This window comes from Chamaea fasciata, unplaced genomic scaffold, assembly GCF_029207755.1.
Source record: "Chamaea fasciata isolate MVZ Bird 193981 ecotype frontalis unplaced genomic scaffold, bChaFas1.0.hap1 SCAF_23, whole genome shotgun sequence".
NCBI lineage: Eukaryota > Metazoa > Chordata > Aves > Passeriformes > Sylviidae > Chamaea > Chamaea fasciata.
In genome coordinates this window covers 1,976,255-1,991,976 of record NW_027094108.1, presented here as the reverse complement: position 1 = coordinate 1,991,976, position 15,722 = coordinate 1,976,255, and the positions used below count along the sequence as shown (strand labels likewise).

General features: G+C 47.2%; 1 protein-coding gene across 3 annotated transcripts in view; it reads right to left on the bottom strand.

Annotated features, from left to right (window-relative positions):
• MIB2 (MIB E3 ubiquitin protein ligase 2) overlaps window positions 1-15,722 on the bottom strand; it is a 42,241-nt gene that overhangs the window by 7,869 nt on the left and 18,650 nt on the right. Inside the window, exons 1-13 of one of the 3 annotated variants that reach the window (XM_066202843.1) lie at window positions 13,993-14,062; window positions 13,582-13,688; window positions 11,496-11,690; window positions 10,131-10,273; window positions 8,524-8,631; window positions 7,329-7,433; window positions 6,497-6,659; window positions 5,348-5,481; window positions 3,403-3,551; window positions 2,562-2,718; window positions 1,915-2,069; window positions 1,274-1,400; window positions 731-961 (exon numbers count right to left, since the gene is read on the bottom strand). In XM_066202843.1, coding sequence (XP_066058940.1) covers window positions 731-961; window positions 1,274-1,400; window positions 1,915-2,069; window positions 2,562-2,718; window positions 3,403-3,551; window positions 5,348-5,481; window positions 6,497-6,659; window positions 7,329-7,433; window positions 8,524-8,631; window positions 10,131-10,273; window positions 11,496-11,690; window positions 13,582-13,688; window positions 13,993-14,045 — 1,827 coding nt within the window. In that variant the 5' untranslated portion in view covers window positions 14,046-14,062. Of the gene's footprint in view, window positions 1-730; window positions 962-1,273; window positions 1,401-1,914; window positions 2,070-2,561; window positions 2,719-3,402; window positions 3,552-5,347; window positions 5,482-6,496; window positions 6,660-7,328; window positions 7,434-8,523; window positions 8,632-10,130; window positions 10,274-11,495; window positions 11,691-13,581; window positions 13,689-13,992; window positions 14,063-15,722 lie in introns of those variants that run through there. The other 2 variants (XM_066202840.1, XM_066202841.1) reach the window with 2 other exon arrangements.

Here is a 15,722-nt window from a genome sequence, read left to right as displayed (position 1 = left end):
AGGACTTTGGCCCTGCACTTGAGCCATCATCTCCTGGTGGTTTGGTGGATGGAGGAGCAGGATGGAAGAGCAAAGGACTGGGCTTTTCCAAGCACCAACAGCTAAAAAGGAGGAATGGGTGGTTTCACTTATTCTAATAATTTCAATAATATTAATAATAATAATATCAAATCTATGCTGGATTTTCCAGTGAATTGAATTATCTCTGCACCTTTGGCCTATCCTGCAGTGATTTCTAGATCTTTATAGCCATGGATACAGAGCAGCACAGAGAGATCCAGTTCAGGCTTTGTAACAGCTTCCCCCTTGTCCTTCAGGCTGCTCCGTGTCCCCTCTCCCCCTGCTGTACATCTGCAGATAACTGGGGTGTCTGTGGTCAGCTCTCCTCATATTTTGCATGCCACCGGACAGAAACGAATTGCTGTGGTTCTGGGGCATGAATTAAACCCACAAGTCTCCTGGCTCTGGATTCACGACTTTTCCCATGTCAGGAAAGAAGTGCACAATGCTCATAAAAATATCAGAGACAGCTCTGAATTGTTGTCTGCCTACGTCAACCTCCACGCTATAAATTCAGGAGGATCTATTCCTGCTCTCCCACAAGCAAGGTTGCTCTCCATGCTCCCCATCTGGACTGGATGAAGGAACTGGAGCCTTCCTTCACCCCCTCAGAGCCCCCAAGCTGCTGATGTGGTAACACAGAGCCCTTCCCTGCTGGAACTCTGCTCACCTTGGACAGGAGGGACGCTCCCATCTCGCCCTCCCGCTTCTCCATGGCCAGGGCCATGAGCTGCTGGCGCTCCAGGGCGATGTGCATGGCCGTGTCCCCGTCCTCGTCCTCAGCATTGACATCGCTGCCCTGGCTCACCAGCAGCTGCACCATGCCCACGTGGCCCTGGATCACAGCCAGGTGCAGCGGGCTCTGGTTCCGGTTGTTTTTCACGTTCACGTCGCAGCGGCCCTGGAAAAGCAGGAATTGCAGCACAGGGAGAGGTGGCTGCAGAGCTGAGTGTGTAGGGCCTGGGAGCTCCCAAATCCCACTTTATCTTCACTCAACATTCCAGTTACAACCCATTTTGTTCTTAGACAAGACACCCTTCTCTCCTCCCTGCCAGAGCCACAGGAAAATCCCCCCAGGAACGCCAGTCCCTGTTTTTCCCAAACAATGCCAGCTCTTCAAAGGGACAGGGACATCCCCGTGGGTCTCAGTGTTAACTCAGGGGCTTGGGAGTGGGACAGGTTTTCTTCATGGTGGTTTTGAGTTGTGTCTTACCTCTTTGATGAGAATTTCAGCCACTTCCATGTGGTTATTGAGAGCAGCGAGGTGCAGGGCAGTGAATCCATCTTCCTTTTTGGAATCCACCAGCTGCCGAGCCCTGGCCAGAATCTTCTTTATGGCTCTACAGAGTTGGAGAGGTTATTAGAGATGGAAGAATTAATTTCTGGAGTTATCAATGTCCTTGTTTTACCCGGTGGTGCTGACACCAGCAATTACACAAACTGAATGACAAGAATACAACAAAAGCCCTCAGTTGTCATTTAATAAAGTAGGGAAAAGCCACATTGCTTTGAAAATAATGCGTAGATTTATCTTTGGAAGAGTTCCAGAGGCTCCCAGTCTTTAGTAAGACCTTTTCCTGTCCTTCCATGTGTGAACCCAAACATCTGAGACTGTCCAGAAACAGAGAGATTTCCTAGCCTAGGGAAGCATCGGAAGGATGGGATGGGGAAAGCAGGCAGGAGTCTCCTGTGAAGGCCTGAAGGAGGCCAACAGCCCTACCCAGCCATATCCAAACCCAAGAAATGTTCAACCGACTACCCAGAACCACATCTGCCAGCTTCTTAGACACCCAGCACAAATTAACATCTGCAAAAGGCGTAAAAACGGAAAATAAAAATAGGAAGGTCACTTACAGCTTGTTGCCTTTCAGGGCAGAATAGTGGAGCAGGTTGAAGCCTTGACAGTTCTGGACGGTGAAATCTATGTTGGGAACTTCAGTGAGAATCTCAATCACGACTTTGTAGTCCAGAGTGATAGCATAATGCAGGGGGGTGTCTCCCTGGGAATCCTACACATGGAGACCGAAGCAAACACAGGTTACCAACCTCAGGAACTCCAAGGAAACCTCCTGTGAGCTGCTGAAACTCCTGACCAGCTTTGAGGGACTGAGCCAGCACAGAACAGCCTCACCAGTACACAAGCAAACCGTAAAAATGGGCTGGGTCCAAGTCACCATCACTGCCTGCCTTAAAAATCTTAAAAATCGTATTGCTGGGAACAGGAGTGTGGCCACAACACACAGGAAGAGCAGCTCAGCTCTCCCTGGAAGCCTGAGTCCAGCAGGGAAGGCTGATGTGATGAAGAAGGGGCAGACTCAGAGCTGGAATTTCAGGGTACTGAAATTCAGGAATATTTCCCAGTGCGTTCTCAGAGGACGACTTTTGAATTCTACGAAGCCACAAGCGGTGCGAGACATAAAGAAACACCTCCCCGCCTCAAAAAAAACCCCAAAAAAACCCTCAAAAAATCCTCAAACACCTCCCTGCAATCCCAAACTTACTGGGAGGTTGACATCACAGTTGAGCTCACAGAGGGCCCGCACCACCTCTGTAAAGCCCTGGCTGACAGCGACGTACAGGGCTGTGCACTTGGCATTGTTCAGTAGGTCTGCGCTGGCCCCTTTAGCCAGCAGCACACGGGCAACTTCAGCTTGGTTCCTGGTTTAAAGCAAGGATAAAACCAGATTAGAGTCAATCCAGCGCACACAGTAAATTCTTTCTCTTTGCAGAGCAACAGAACTCCGGTTTTGTATCTTCTCAGCCCCACTCCACTTCCTCTCAGTGGTAAAAAAAAAACTCCACAAAACTTTCCTCATTTGTGCTCTCTGCTCTAAATCAACAGGAATTCCCACTCTTAATGATGAATTCTTCCCTGGTTACTGATGATACAATTCAAAATCTCATCTTGCTCTGGAAAACACACAAACTTAAGAGAAATCAAGCAAAGAAATGAATCTCAAGCAACTAAATCACCACCCCCATCCCCTTGAAAAAAAAAAATCCATCACTAAAACCTCCTTATCAATTTTGGGTTTTTTTGATTCCCCCTGAAAATTCCTAGCATGGAAACAGAACTAGCTGTGAAGGACAAGAAATCCTTGTGCTAAGAACTCCTGTGCTGGATAGAAATCCTTCTGGAAAAAAAGGATGCTGCTGCAGAAGAAGAAATGCTCCTGTGAGCTGAAGCTCGAAGGCCAATTCCCAACACAAAAACCAGAGAAAAGCTTCCACCAGCCACACATCCTTCACCCAGAGCGTGCGATTTGGATCTAAGATAGCAAGTTTGGATCTAGGACAGAAGGTTTCCATCAGGGATAGCAGGAGGGGAGGAAGGTGTCCTACCCGAAGGCCGCGTAGTGCAGCGCCGTGTCCCCCTCGTCGTCCCGCAGGTCGACGTTGGCGTGTGCCTGCAGCAGGATCTTCACCACCTCCAGGTGCCCCTGGTAAGAGGCAATCTGCAGGGCAGTGCTGCCCTGGTTCTTGGCATCCACCTTTGGGAAGGGCAGAGACAAAAAAAAAAAAAAAGGAATGAGGGATGACCTCGCCCTGTGCCCAGAGCGGGGTGGGAAGAGCCCAGAAATGCCACTGGGTCAGTGCCCTGCCGGCTCCTCTCCTGGCCACCAGCTCCCAGCTGGTTTTGTCCCAGAACATTTTGGAAGGGGAAGGGGACAGCACGTTTAGTCAAGAGGGGAGAAGTGAAAGAACAGAGCTGGAAGCTCTGTAATTGCAGAGCCCTGCTGCCAAATCTCTCTGTGCCTGCGAGCACAACGCTCCTTTGGTATCTCTGCCAACAATTCCCCTCTCGAGAGGAAAATGTGTGAGGAAATCAAATTAGCTTTGCACAAGGCTCTGGAAGGTGCCAAGTCCCTGCTGTGCTGTGCTGCTGCAGGTACTTCAGTGGGTGCAGTGGCTGCAGGGGACATCTCAGGGCTCAAGTGCTGCAGTGAGAGTTTTGGAGAATTAAAGGCACTGAAGAACAAGAGGTGAAAAAAAAAAAAAGCAAAGCAGCTACTGACACCAGTGGGAGGTTAAGGAGAGGAGAAGGAGGCACAAAACCTCAGCAGGCTGGCAAGGAGAACAAGTTAATAATCAAGGTTTTTTTTTCCCTGCAGCTGATTTTATGCAGCAGTCAGAGCACAGGAGAGGCAGCACTTCCCTGGATAGGCTCAAAATGATGGGTGAGTCCTTTGGGCAAAGAGGAATTAGAGGTCACTGCTGTTCTTCCATTTACACGAGGCAGACAGTGCTGATAAGCTGGAAAAACCCTGCCAAGCAATTCCAACTTGCTCTAAGCCAGCCTCAAATCCAGCCTGATCTCTATAAGGCTCTAACAGAAATAGTTTATTTATTAATATAAATATTAGAGTAGAAATAGAAGTCTCATAAAAAGAACTGATTCCTTACTCTTGAGACTTTCCTATCTGGGATCAATTTGAGAACTGCAGGTATTTGTGTCTCCTTCCCAGAAGTCCCATTAAGTTTATAAATAAAGAAGTATAATAAATACCAGACAAAAAACCACTGAATCAGCTCCACAGGGGTGCCTTCAGAGCTGATCCTGGGACACAGCCCCAACAAAACCTCTTTTTGTTACCCACGCTTTCCAAGGACACACTGCTGAAAGACTTTGGTGGTTCTTTTTTTTCCTCCTGCTCCTAAACCCTGAGCCCCTCCCTGAAGGAGTTCAGGAGATGTGATCCTGACACTCTGGCATTCTGCAAGCACAGAAACGGTCCAGCAACGAGTCCAGCCCAGTTCCTGCTCCAGTCAGACATGAGATAAGACACTGCACAGATCTGGGCAGCTTTTCTCCCTCTTGATTCCAACAATGTGATTTTTTACAAGGTCCTCTAAGGACAGGCACAGCCAGACACAACCCCTGCCTCTCTTTTCCAGCAGATCCTCTGGTATCTGCTCCTGTTTTCCTACAGATAAACCCCTCTCCCCCTCATTCTACAGCTGCAGTGGCCACACAGGAAATCTGGGAAAAGCCAGCTTGGGAAAGGTGATGGAAGGACTTTAGTTCAGATTTATGTAGTTCAGATCTAGTTCAGGACTTTTATCTAGTTCAGATAAACCAGAGGCATAAAATATGCACATTTAACTTGTGAATTTAATCCTAAATTGCAGCAAAATAATATTCCAACTGTTAGGAGACATCACTAAGCCTGACAAATCTGTTGTTTTTCTCACATCCTTTCCCCTCCTTGACTACAAAATTTTATGATGACGTTTTAAAGAGCAGAAACAAAGGAAAAAAAGAACCATTTTTGTCTCCCAAACTTGCCTTGTCTGGGTATTTCTGGAGCAGCTCCCGGACTTTGGCTGCGCTGTTGAGGGCTGCACAAATGACCAGGCACCCTGCATGCTCTGACTCCGTCCTCTGGGACAGCAGCTTCTCCAGGACAGTCACCAAAGTACCTGAAAAAGAGACAAAAATGGACCTGTCACCACACGCCTCTCAGTGTTTGAGGGGACACAGGTGTCACAGCTCCTCAGCGGTGCAAAAATCAAAAAAATTTTGCAAGTTCTGCCTCAAGTCTGACTTGAGCAAACAGCTCCAGATCCGTCTACATCAGGAAAACAAAACAAAAAAAATCCTGGCAAGTCTGTGCTCTCTCCCACATGATCCTGACACCCAGAGGAAATCAGGATGGTCAGGCCACAAAAAAAAATTCCTGAGCAGATGTGCAAAGCACCAAAAAAAAAAAAAAATCCCCTCCATGCACCATGTGATCCCAAACTCGATTTCAGGGCAGATTAGGCAAAACAATTGTTGATTTCACAACAGTTCCACGCAGGGACCTGGGAATATTTCACAAGCCCTCAAGAATCAGTGTCCTTGTACAGGAAACAGGATGGAACAGGGAACTGAGTCACAGAAAGGATGAGGCAAATACTGAACCTAGGGCAGAGCTCTGCTTAGCAACTCAAAGTCCTAAATTCTGTATTTTCCTGTTAAACCCAGAATTTCCCAGTCCTAAAACCTGTATTTTCCTGTCAATGCCAGCTCTGTTAGCCCACTAAGGCACAGCTGGGTTTTATTCTCTATTTTCCCTTCAATCCCAGCATTTACAAGTCCTAAATTTTGCATTTTCCTATTAAAGCCAGCTTTGCTTGCCCAGTAAGGCAGAGCAAAGTTTTATTCTCGATTTCCTTGTTAATCCCAGCATTTCCAAGTCTTAAACTTCAGTGAGTCCTAAATTCTGTATTTTCCTGTTAAACCCAGCATTTCCCAGTCCTAAAATCCAGCCTTTTCCCATTAATCCCAGCATTTCCAAGTCCTAAATCCTGTATTTTCCTAAGACCCAGCCTTGCTTGCCCAATAAGCCACACTTCACTTCTCCATGCAGGGAAGAACATTTGGATTTTCCCACCATCCCAAGAGCTGGATCCAAGAGCTCCCAGCCCCTGGGGGATCAGGTTTGTCCCTCACTTTTGGATTCCTTGGCACTCTCTGTGGTCATCAGGTTGGCCTCCTCCTCCCTCTGGTAGGCTGTCAGGCAGGCAGGGTTGAAGGTCCAGGACTGTCCCCCCACTGACACTCGCAGATCTCCATCCCCATAAACCTTGATCACCTTCCCAATGTGCCCCAGGGTCTGTAAGGAAAAAAAAAGAGGATTTTTTTTTTTTCCTTCCCCCAAAGCTGCAGTTCCCAGACCCAAAGCCAGGGTTTTTTGTTTGGGTTTTTTTTTGTTGTTGTTTTTTTTTTTTGGTAAAGCTGCAGCTCCTGCTGTGTGAAAAGAAGCACTGGACAAGTGACACACTCGCAGACAGCTCCCACTTCGAGGACACCAGAGGGTTTCTCACCAGTTTCTCTCTCACTGGTTTGCCATGGAAGGGTTTTCCCAGACACACTGGGAATGGCTGGGGAGGGAGGGGCTGATAAGAACTGATCAATCCGGGAATTGGGGACGGTTTCCTCTGGGCTTTAACTGCTCCTGGAGGAACCTGCATCCCACTTTTTAGCCATACTTGGGCTGATTTTTTCCACCTCCCTGCCTCATTCCAGAGAATCAGGGAGGGTGTAAGAGAACTTTGGCGATGGAAACCTCTCACGTGAGTTGGTGGCAGCCAAATCCTTTTTGTCACATTCCCCCTTGTCCCGTTTGGGTGCCGTGGACACGACGGCGTCACCAGGGGCTGGGCAGGGACTTCCCAGCAGGAATTCTGGGGGGGGATACAAGCCCATGTCTAAGTGCTGAGGGCTTGGGGAAGCTCAGGAGGTTTACTGGACTGTCCTGGAACTGGAACTGGCGTGCACTCACAGGTGCCATCTCATCTGTCCACTCCCCATGACCAGGTTGGAACCGCTTCACTGTTTCCATATCATCTATCACCCGGACCACATCACCAACCCAAAAGGTGTTGAGCTACAAGAAAAAGAAAGTCATAAGCTTTTGGGGGATGAAGCCACACACACACACAGACAAAAAAACTAATAGCGATCAGCCCCTCCACCCCACTCCCCAAATCCCAACAAACAAGACACCCACTGAGTCAAAAAACAGCATTGCAAAACATAAATGCAGCTACCAAGAAAGCTGTAACCACTGAGCTGCAAAATAAACACAGCTCAATTCTTTCTTAAGCCAAGTGCAGATTTAAGTAGGGAAATAATTTGGAACAGGCAGTTTCCTAACTTACTTTGCTCCAAATCGTTTATAATTAATACCAGATAAAGCATGGAAGTTTTCTTGGTCCATCTCCTCGCTACACCTGGCTTGGCACTGGAGATTTTAATTCACTCTAATAAGGAAGTTCAATCTGTTTGTTATTTAAATCAGAAAAGGGAAACCAGGGTTTATCTTTGCTGGTAATTTGCCAGATGCTCCCTCTGATCACCGGGCTAGGAAGGGAGCAGTGTCAAAACACACTTTTCAGAGCAGACTAATTTTGTGCAAAACAATCTGACACTGCATTTTCCACCCGTATTGGGAGTTTTTAGCATTGTGACCTTGCTCAGGTCAGAATTTTGTGGTCTTCCAGCAGCTTCTTCTATACCTAATTATCTCTATTTCTAATCATCCACTTCTCAAAGTCCTCAAACCTCTGGGGAAGGTTTGAGCTGTGAGCTTTAGAAATGCAGCCACAAAATTAGAAGGGCTGGATTAAAGACTCGAAAGAAATCAGAGAGAAGCGAGGCAAAGATGCAAAATGGAACAACGTGAAGAGACAGAAACAAGGAAGAACAAAAAAAGAAAAAAAAAATCAAAGGGAAATTATGTGGGGAAAAGGTTCATCACAAGGGCAAGGCAGCTGCAGAAGGATGAGGGCCTGGAAGCTGAAACGAAGAAATGGAATTTACCTTAAGGATCTGCAAACGCAAAAGTTGATAAACCAGGACAATTGTGTTTAGAAGAGCAGGGTGCTCCTGCAGCACCTGCTGGGGACACTCTGAGCCCTAACCCAGCAGGTTCAGTGATCTCCCTGCTGCATTCCCAGGCCAAGGGCAGCACCTACCTTGGTCAGGGCTCCAGGATGGAAAGTCCAGCGGGTCTCACTGTTGAACTGGACCCTCACGTCCCCTCTGTCCGTGATCCTGTGCACGGTCCCTGTCTGGCCAATGAACTTATGACCAAAAAAAAAAAAACAAAAGGAGGGGAAAGCCCCTAAATAAATCACGTTGTTTAATAGCGGGGAGAGAAGGTATCCAAGGTATGGATGGCTAAATCACCTAGCATTTCTCACCCACAGTGCTCCCAAACCTTTATTCTGCATTTTCCTACTAAGCCTAGCACTTCCCAGGGCTAAATTCTGCATTTTCCTGTTAATCCCATCATTTCCCAATCCTAAATCCTGCTTTTTCCCATTAATCCCAGCATTTCCAATGCCTGCATGAGATGCAAACATTGTTTTTCTACAAAAAGGAGGGGAAAGGCTCCTCTAAAAGCTCCTCTGAAAGATCAGCACACTGGGGGAGGAGGGGGATAGGAATACAAAGTGCAGGAAAGCTTTAAAATGCAGCACAAATTGTCCTCTTTCCAAATGACAGAGGTGGGCAGGGAATCCAGCGTTGCTCTGCATTATAAAACATCAGCAAGGCAAACTCTGAGAGGAGAAAAAGGGGCAAGGTACACAAAACAAAATAAAATTGGGTGGTGCAGGGTTCTAGATGCGCTGTTCTGGCAGGTCCTGAGCAGCTCATGGTTTATAAAGAGGTAAAAAAATGCCAATTTCTGAGGTGACAGGAGGTTCCTGTTTCTCATCCCTCTCTACCCCTGCATTCCCCAAAACCAGGAATTCAGGAGCACAGAGGTTTAACAACCTCTGGAATAAAAAAACCTCATGGCTCCTTTGGCAACTTTGCTAAAAGTGCATCAGAAGATGCCAAGTCCCTGCCTGCCAGGCTGAAAAAACCAAAAAAACCCCAAAAAAGAGGCTGATGCCCAGTTAAGAGTTTTCCACACTGAAACTGAAATGACAGAGTTTGCCTTGATATTTTAAAGCCTGATTTCAAAAAGTCTGCTCACCTATAGGGCCGGTCTGGCCAGGATAGATATTTAACACATCTTGATAGTTTTTATCGTGTTTATTTATGCTATTAAGAGTGATAGGTGCCATTTCTATCTTTATTTCCTCTACTCTCTGGGGTTTTTTAAACACAAAGGTGACAGCACACTGATGGCTCTTCAATTTAAAGGCAAGACTAAGCTCCAAAAATATGATATGGGCTGAGAAATTTTAGCCCTGGCCAAGGACGGAGCCCAGTGTTGACAAAACACATAACTTTAATTACCAGTAATGCACAGCACAAAAGCAGCCAAACAAGGAACGGATCCAGAACACCAAAGAAAAGATCCGTGGCTCATTTAAAAACAAACAAACCAGCTATTATTGTTTTTTGGTTTTTTTTTGCTTCCAAGACTTTTGCAGGGATCCACAAGGCCATTCTCATCCAACAGAACCTAAAAATAACTCTGACTCCAGCGTCCTATCGCTAAAAAAATATTCTGTATTTGCGATCCAGTTCAACTTTAAGGTCACACAAAGACGTTGTGGTAACTTCCTGAGCAGTGCAGAACGAGGGAGAGGCTGGAATTGTAGCCAGGGAGAATCCAGGGACGTACCTCAGCCATTTTGGGATTCCAGCCTCCGTGGCCCTCCTGCATCTCCCGCAGGATGTCGATGTCCAGCAGGCACTTCACCTTGTCCCCGTGCTGGAAGGGATGCCTGTCTGTGCTCTCCTTCCTCTGCAGCTCGGCTGGTTTCCCTGGGGACAACAAGGACAGCACTCCCAGGATGTCACACACCTGGCCTGCCTCACTGGCTTCCTTACAAGAGTTTGGAATTAACATTGATTGGGGCAGAAAGGTGCAAACCCCTTTTCATGCCCCATACAATCCACAGAGTAGGATTTAACTCTAACTGGATCTTAATGAAACATAAGCAACTTTAACAAGACCCATTTTGTCCCTCTGCAGAGCAGGGAATGCCTCTCAGGCCCTGGCAGACACCAGGAGCTGTTCTTAGCAATCCACTCACCCACAACTGCTGCTCAGACACACCCACACAGCACCCAAAATTAGTTCTCCCCATCCACAGGCAGGCCCAGAATTCACTCCGAGGAGTTCCTTACCCTCCCACCCTTCCCATGCAGCCGTACCCCTGGAACTGAGCTCCTCATCCAACCCTTCCCTCCCCTCATGCTCTTGCCAAGCTGCTCAGGGGGAGAAAAGTCTGATAAAAATCTGCCTGAGAAGTTTAATCTGAAAAATCTGATAAAAACCCTGACTCTGCTGCTGCAAACACAAGACCCCTCTGTTTTCTCTCAAAGGGGCCAAAGATGGTCCCTGCACCTCATTAAAAGAAAAACAACCCCACACCTAAATTACACCTGGGTAAAAAAAAAAAAGCTTCAAGTCCAAAAGCACAAGGAGTTTCCTTGGACTTAAGTGGAAAGGGGGATTGCAGCAAGTTGCCAGTGCAGACATCACCTTTTCCCATCACTTCTTCTAATTTTTGGCTGTTCCATTCTCCAAAGTCTCCCTTTGGTCACATTCCCCCTCTGAACACACTTCTGGCTCCACCAGGAGAGTGTTTGCTCTCTAGAAGCACAATGAACAACAGCTTGCCTGAAGAATGAAAAGCTTTGGATGGACAAATGTAACAAAAGTGGGAAAAGTTGGGTTCTCTGTAACAGACTGGGAATTTCCTGCATTTCCAGCAGAAGTTGTATTCCTTGGGATACAACTGTGGGTGTCTGATGGTTTTACCACTGAAAGGCCAAACTGTTTCATGAACCACTCTGAGATCGAGCAGTATGCTCACACACAAACCAAATTCTCTCAAATGATGCCTGTTACGTGGGAAGTCTAAAAAATCAGGAGGTGGCTTTATGTCATAAAAACAAAGAACGGCTCCAGCGCCAACGGCCGCGCGAATCACAACTGCTCAACAAAGACTTCTCTCAGCAAAGATTTGTCTCCACCCACCTAATTTTGGGAGGTGCTCCTTGTAGTAGAAGCCCCCAGAAGCCTCCACAGTACATTTGAGGTCCACCTTTCCCTTGTGGCCCACCCTGTAGACGTTGGTGGTTCCATCTGCCCAGGTGACGCTGGCGACGCTGCGGCCGGTCTCCACGTCCCAGCCCCGGATATCAACCACGCGGCCGGTCTTACCCTCACCCCCTGAGGGGAAAAGAAGTGAAAAAATCAGGAAAACTGGATCATGAGACCACTCATTTTGACCAACTAGGAGGGAATCTCTGCGTTAAATCTGCTGAAAGGCAGCGAGCCGTTCGTTTTGGAATGATTCTGTGGAGGATTCCTGGTGTGCAGGAGCACGGCCAGGTTAGGGAACGCACACGTAGTGTCATGGCACCACACTGTGGCAACAAAAAAAAACCTCAGCGGTGCTGCAAAACCCACCCAGGGTCTTCAAATCTCTCCCCAGCACCATCCATGTGGGGGAACATCAAATAAACTTTGTTTTCTTCAAGCAAGGAGCAGCTGGAAGAACCCAGAGCAGGAGGATGGATGTGTGGAGGTGAAGCTGGCTGGGCACTGGGACGTGCTGTGATCCAAGAGACAACACTGAACCCTGTGAAGGCAATCAGGGTTTGCAGATTCCCAACCTCACAGACACTCTGGGGTGCACTTGGGCAAGTCCCAGCACCTCCCCAGTACTTCCCCAAATGGGGACAGCAACATCTGCCTCACTGAGGAACTTCTGGTTGTCTGTGAAGTTCTGAAATCAGCTCGAGGGAGCTGAATTCCTCACTCATCAGCACATCGAAAAAGCACAATACCGACACTGGGTGTTGGTGGCAGTTCTACCAAAACCAGAGACCAGCTGAGGGGTGGATTTAGGGCTCCTCTCACTGCTCCTGCTCAGGGAGCTGCTTTCAGGTCAGCACCACCGTCAGCACCACAAGTCTCAGACATGTAAATGCTGCCCTGATCTCAAAAGGATGGATAAGCTGTATTGAGCATAAGCTGCTTTTGCTCTCAGACCCTGCAAGGACCCAAGTCCTCCACAGAAGGTGCAGTAAATGGCAGAGTCAACTTTGGAAACCTTTGAACTTCTGACTTAATTCTTCAGGGGTAAAAGGAGCTGTAAACATCACAGCGTGTGTGCAGGGCTCTGGGACAAACGGGCAGGGAAGCTCCCTTGGCCCTGCAGCACCACACAGAAACTGCTATCAGTGACCCGGGGACAGGCATTACACCCCAAAAGCAGCTTTAAAAAGGTATTTTTGTCCCACTGCATTTTCAGCCTGTAGGTTTCAATTCCTACAGAAAGCAGGAACCGTTCTCCAGTGACCCCAGAGTCCTTCATCAGTGCACCATGTGAAACCCTCCTTAGAGACAATTTCTCCTCACTGTTCTTTAAAGTATCCAAGTAAGGACATTCCACAGAACTCCAAAAGAAAATGGATGCTGTACACAAAGTCAGACAAACTCTCCACTATCAATTAAAGCTTTTCCAAGAAGAGAGGAGTCTTTGTTTTCTTGTAACATGCTCTGCATCTACAGTTTCACACGAGAACTTCCAGGATGGCTCCCAGTGGTTTTCACATGTGTGAGAGAGGAGCGGCAAAACTTCCTCCCCACACCCTGGACAAGGTTTGTGTCACAGATACGTGACAAACAACCCATACAAGAAAAAAATGGGTATTAATTACTCTGAAGAGCAGGCACCTGCATCACCTGAACAACTCCCCTAGAAGCTCTGCTGCTCAGCACATGGATTTTCAACCAGCCATTTGAAAAAATAAAAGAATACTGTATGTATACAGATATATTAAAAAAAACTCAAATGGTGTTCTACAAGACATCCATATATATATATATTAAAAAACCCTCAAATGGTGTTCTATAGGACATCTATCTATCTATATAAATATATATAAACCTCAAATGGTGTTCTACAGGATATCTCAATATATATATACACATATACATATATATAAAACCTCAAATGGTTCTACAGGACATCCCTATATATAAAAAAAACCCTCTAAATACATTAAAAACCCCCTCAAATGGTGTTCTACAGGACATCCCAAAAGCAGCTTACCATCCTGGTTACCCCACTCCCAGTCAGGCCCACGGACCACTTTAGCCCCTTGGAAAGTCCCTTTCAATGTGATGCGAGTCAGATTCTGTCGAGGGCTCACTAGGACCCTGGAAAAAACAAAATCAGAGGAAACAAATGAGTTTGTTGTTGTAACAGACACTGACAAAGCTCTGCTGCAGCTGAGGGCTGTCACAGGAACACCATCCTTCTCCTTAGGGTAACGGACATTACTGGGGTGGCCCTGCACGGAGGCATTCATGGAGCTCAACCAGAAAATCAGAGCAACTCACACCAGCAGCGCTGTGGCTGGAGCATTCCCAGGCTCTCCCAGACCTTCCCACCTGCCCTGCACCCCAGACCCCCGGCACAGACCCACCCCCAGCTGCAGGGAAAAGGAAAAAAGGTACCTACGTGATGGTGAACAGGGGGTCTGATGTCCTGTTAAAGCAGCTCCCAATTCCCATAGTGTCACCGCAGCCTCTCTGCTGGCTCTGGGTGTGCTGTCCCCAGGCTGCCACAAAGCCTTCTCATCAGTTACCAAGCCACCAAAATCAGCCAGGGTGCAATCCCCTTTTCTAGGTGACTGCGAAAGTGCCCCAATCCATGCCCCTGGGGCCAGACAGGCTCTTGGCAACTCCCAGCCCAGACAGAGCAACCCAAGTTCAGCAGCTGTTCCACAGGCCAAGGGGAGGGGAAGCTTCCTGGGGGTAGGGCTGACCTCAGAGCACTGCATTTCTTTTCCATCTAATACCTCCAGAGGGAAGGTGGAGACTCAGGAGGATAAAAAGCTTATGGCTTGTTTACTTATCCAGTAAATGCTTAAGTCTTTTACTTTTCTCAACCTGTTACCAGACCTCCCACCTGTGGTTTACAACCTCGTGTGTTTCAAAAGAGGGAGAGATTATTTTATGCCTCGCTCTTATAAACACTGAATGTTCTTTAATTAGCCAGGCTGGAGCTCAACAGGAGGAAGACGAAGGCCCTGTATTTGGAGGGTTCAGATTTTGTCTGGTTTAAGCACCATCAAGGCTGGATATTGTTATGAAAGAAGATAATGACAGTGGAGGGAAAAGCTCAGCTATAAAGAGCCACTGCTCAGCATTCTTTTTATTCCACTGTGTCAGGCACTACAGACTGGCTCCAAAAACCAGCATGGATTTGGGTACAGCCTCTGGAACAGCTTAGATGTTTGCACTGCATTTTGTTCAATGTTTTTCTAATAATTTATCAAAGATGTCTGAGCCAAGCCCTGAGACAAAGTGATAAAAATATAATTCCCTCCTCCAATAACCCTTCTCTCACAATGGATGGGATTCAAGGCAAGGATTCTTAGCGATAGTAAAATAAAGAACTGAGCTGAGCTTAAGATGTTTAAATAGCAAAATATCCACCACTCATTCTATTCTTAGCAGAAGTTCCCCTTTTGGATCATCATGTAACAGTAGTCATTCCCCAGCTCAACACTCTCACATTAACCTGCCACTTCCTCTGAAATTTGTGGAGGGGGACCAAAAAAATCCAAAGCTGATCAATTTAGAAAGCTGAGCTTCCTTAAAGAAGGAAAATGTAAGGAACTCCACCTTCCTGTGCTGCTGAGATGCTGGGGAGCCACCCACCAGAACTGCCCTCCTTCCCCAGCCTCACCAAAATCCTGACCAGCACCGCCAAAGAGCGATGCAAGCACCAGATGTCCTCAGCCCATCATTCCGATCAAGGTTTTAATCTAATTCAATGTTTTGCTCCAAATACTGGACAACAACCAAAGTTACCCAGCGTGATGCAAAAATACCCCTGGGGATAAATTTAATCACTGCGATACCGCCTTTAATAACAACGTTAATTGTGACAGCACAAGTCTGCAGCCGTTTCTGCCCTACAAATTCCAAGGATATTAAATTACTGCAGAGCCCAGAAAGCACTTGGGAGCATGTACTGTACAGAATGAAGTCATGGCTCTCTCCAGCAGGCTGGGAACCACTCCCTGGGGATGTTCTGCCTGTGCTCAAGCTTCTCTGAGGTGCTTGTTTGGCTTCTGACATCCCTGAGTACTCTGCTGCAGCATCTGGAACAACAGCATCACCCCCGCTTTAAAGTGAGGGATGGGGGATCCAAATCGACTGATCTGGAGAAATTTAAACAAA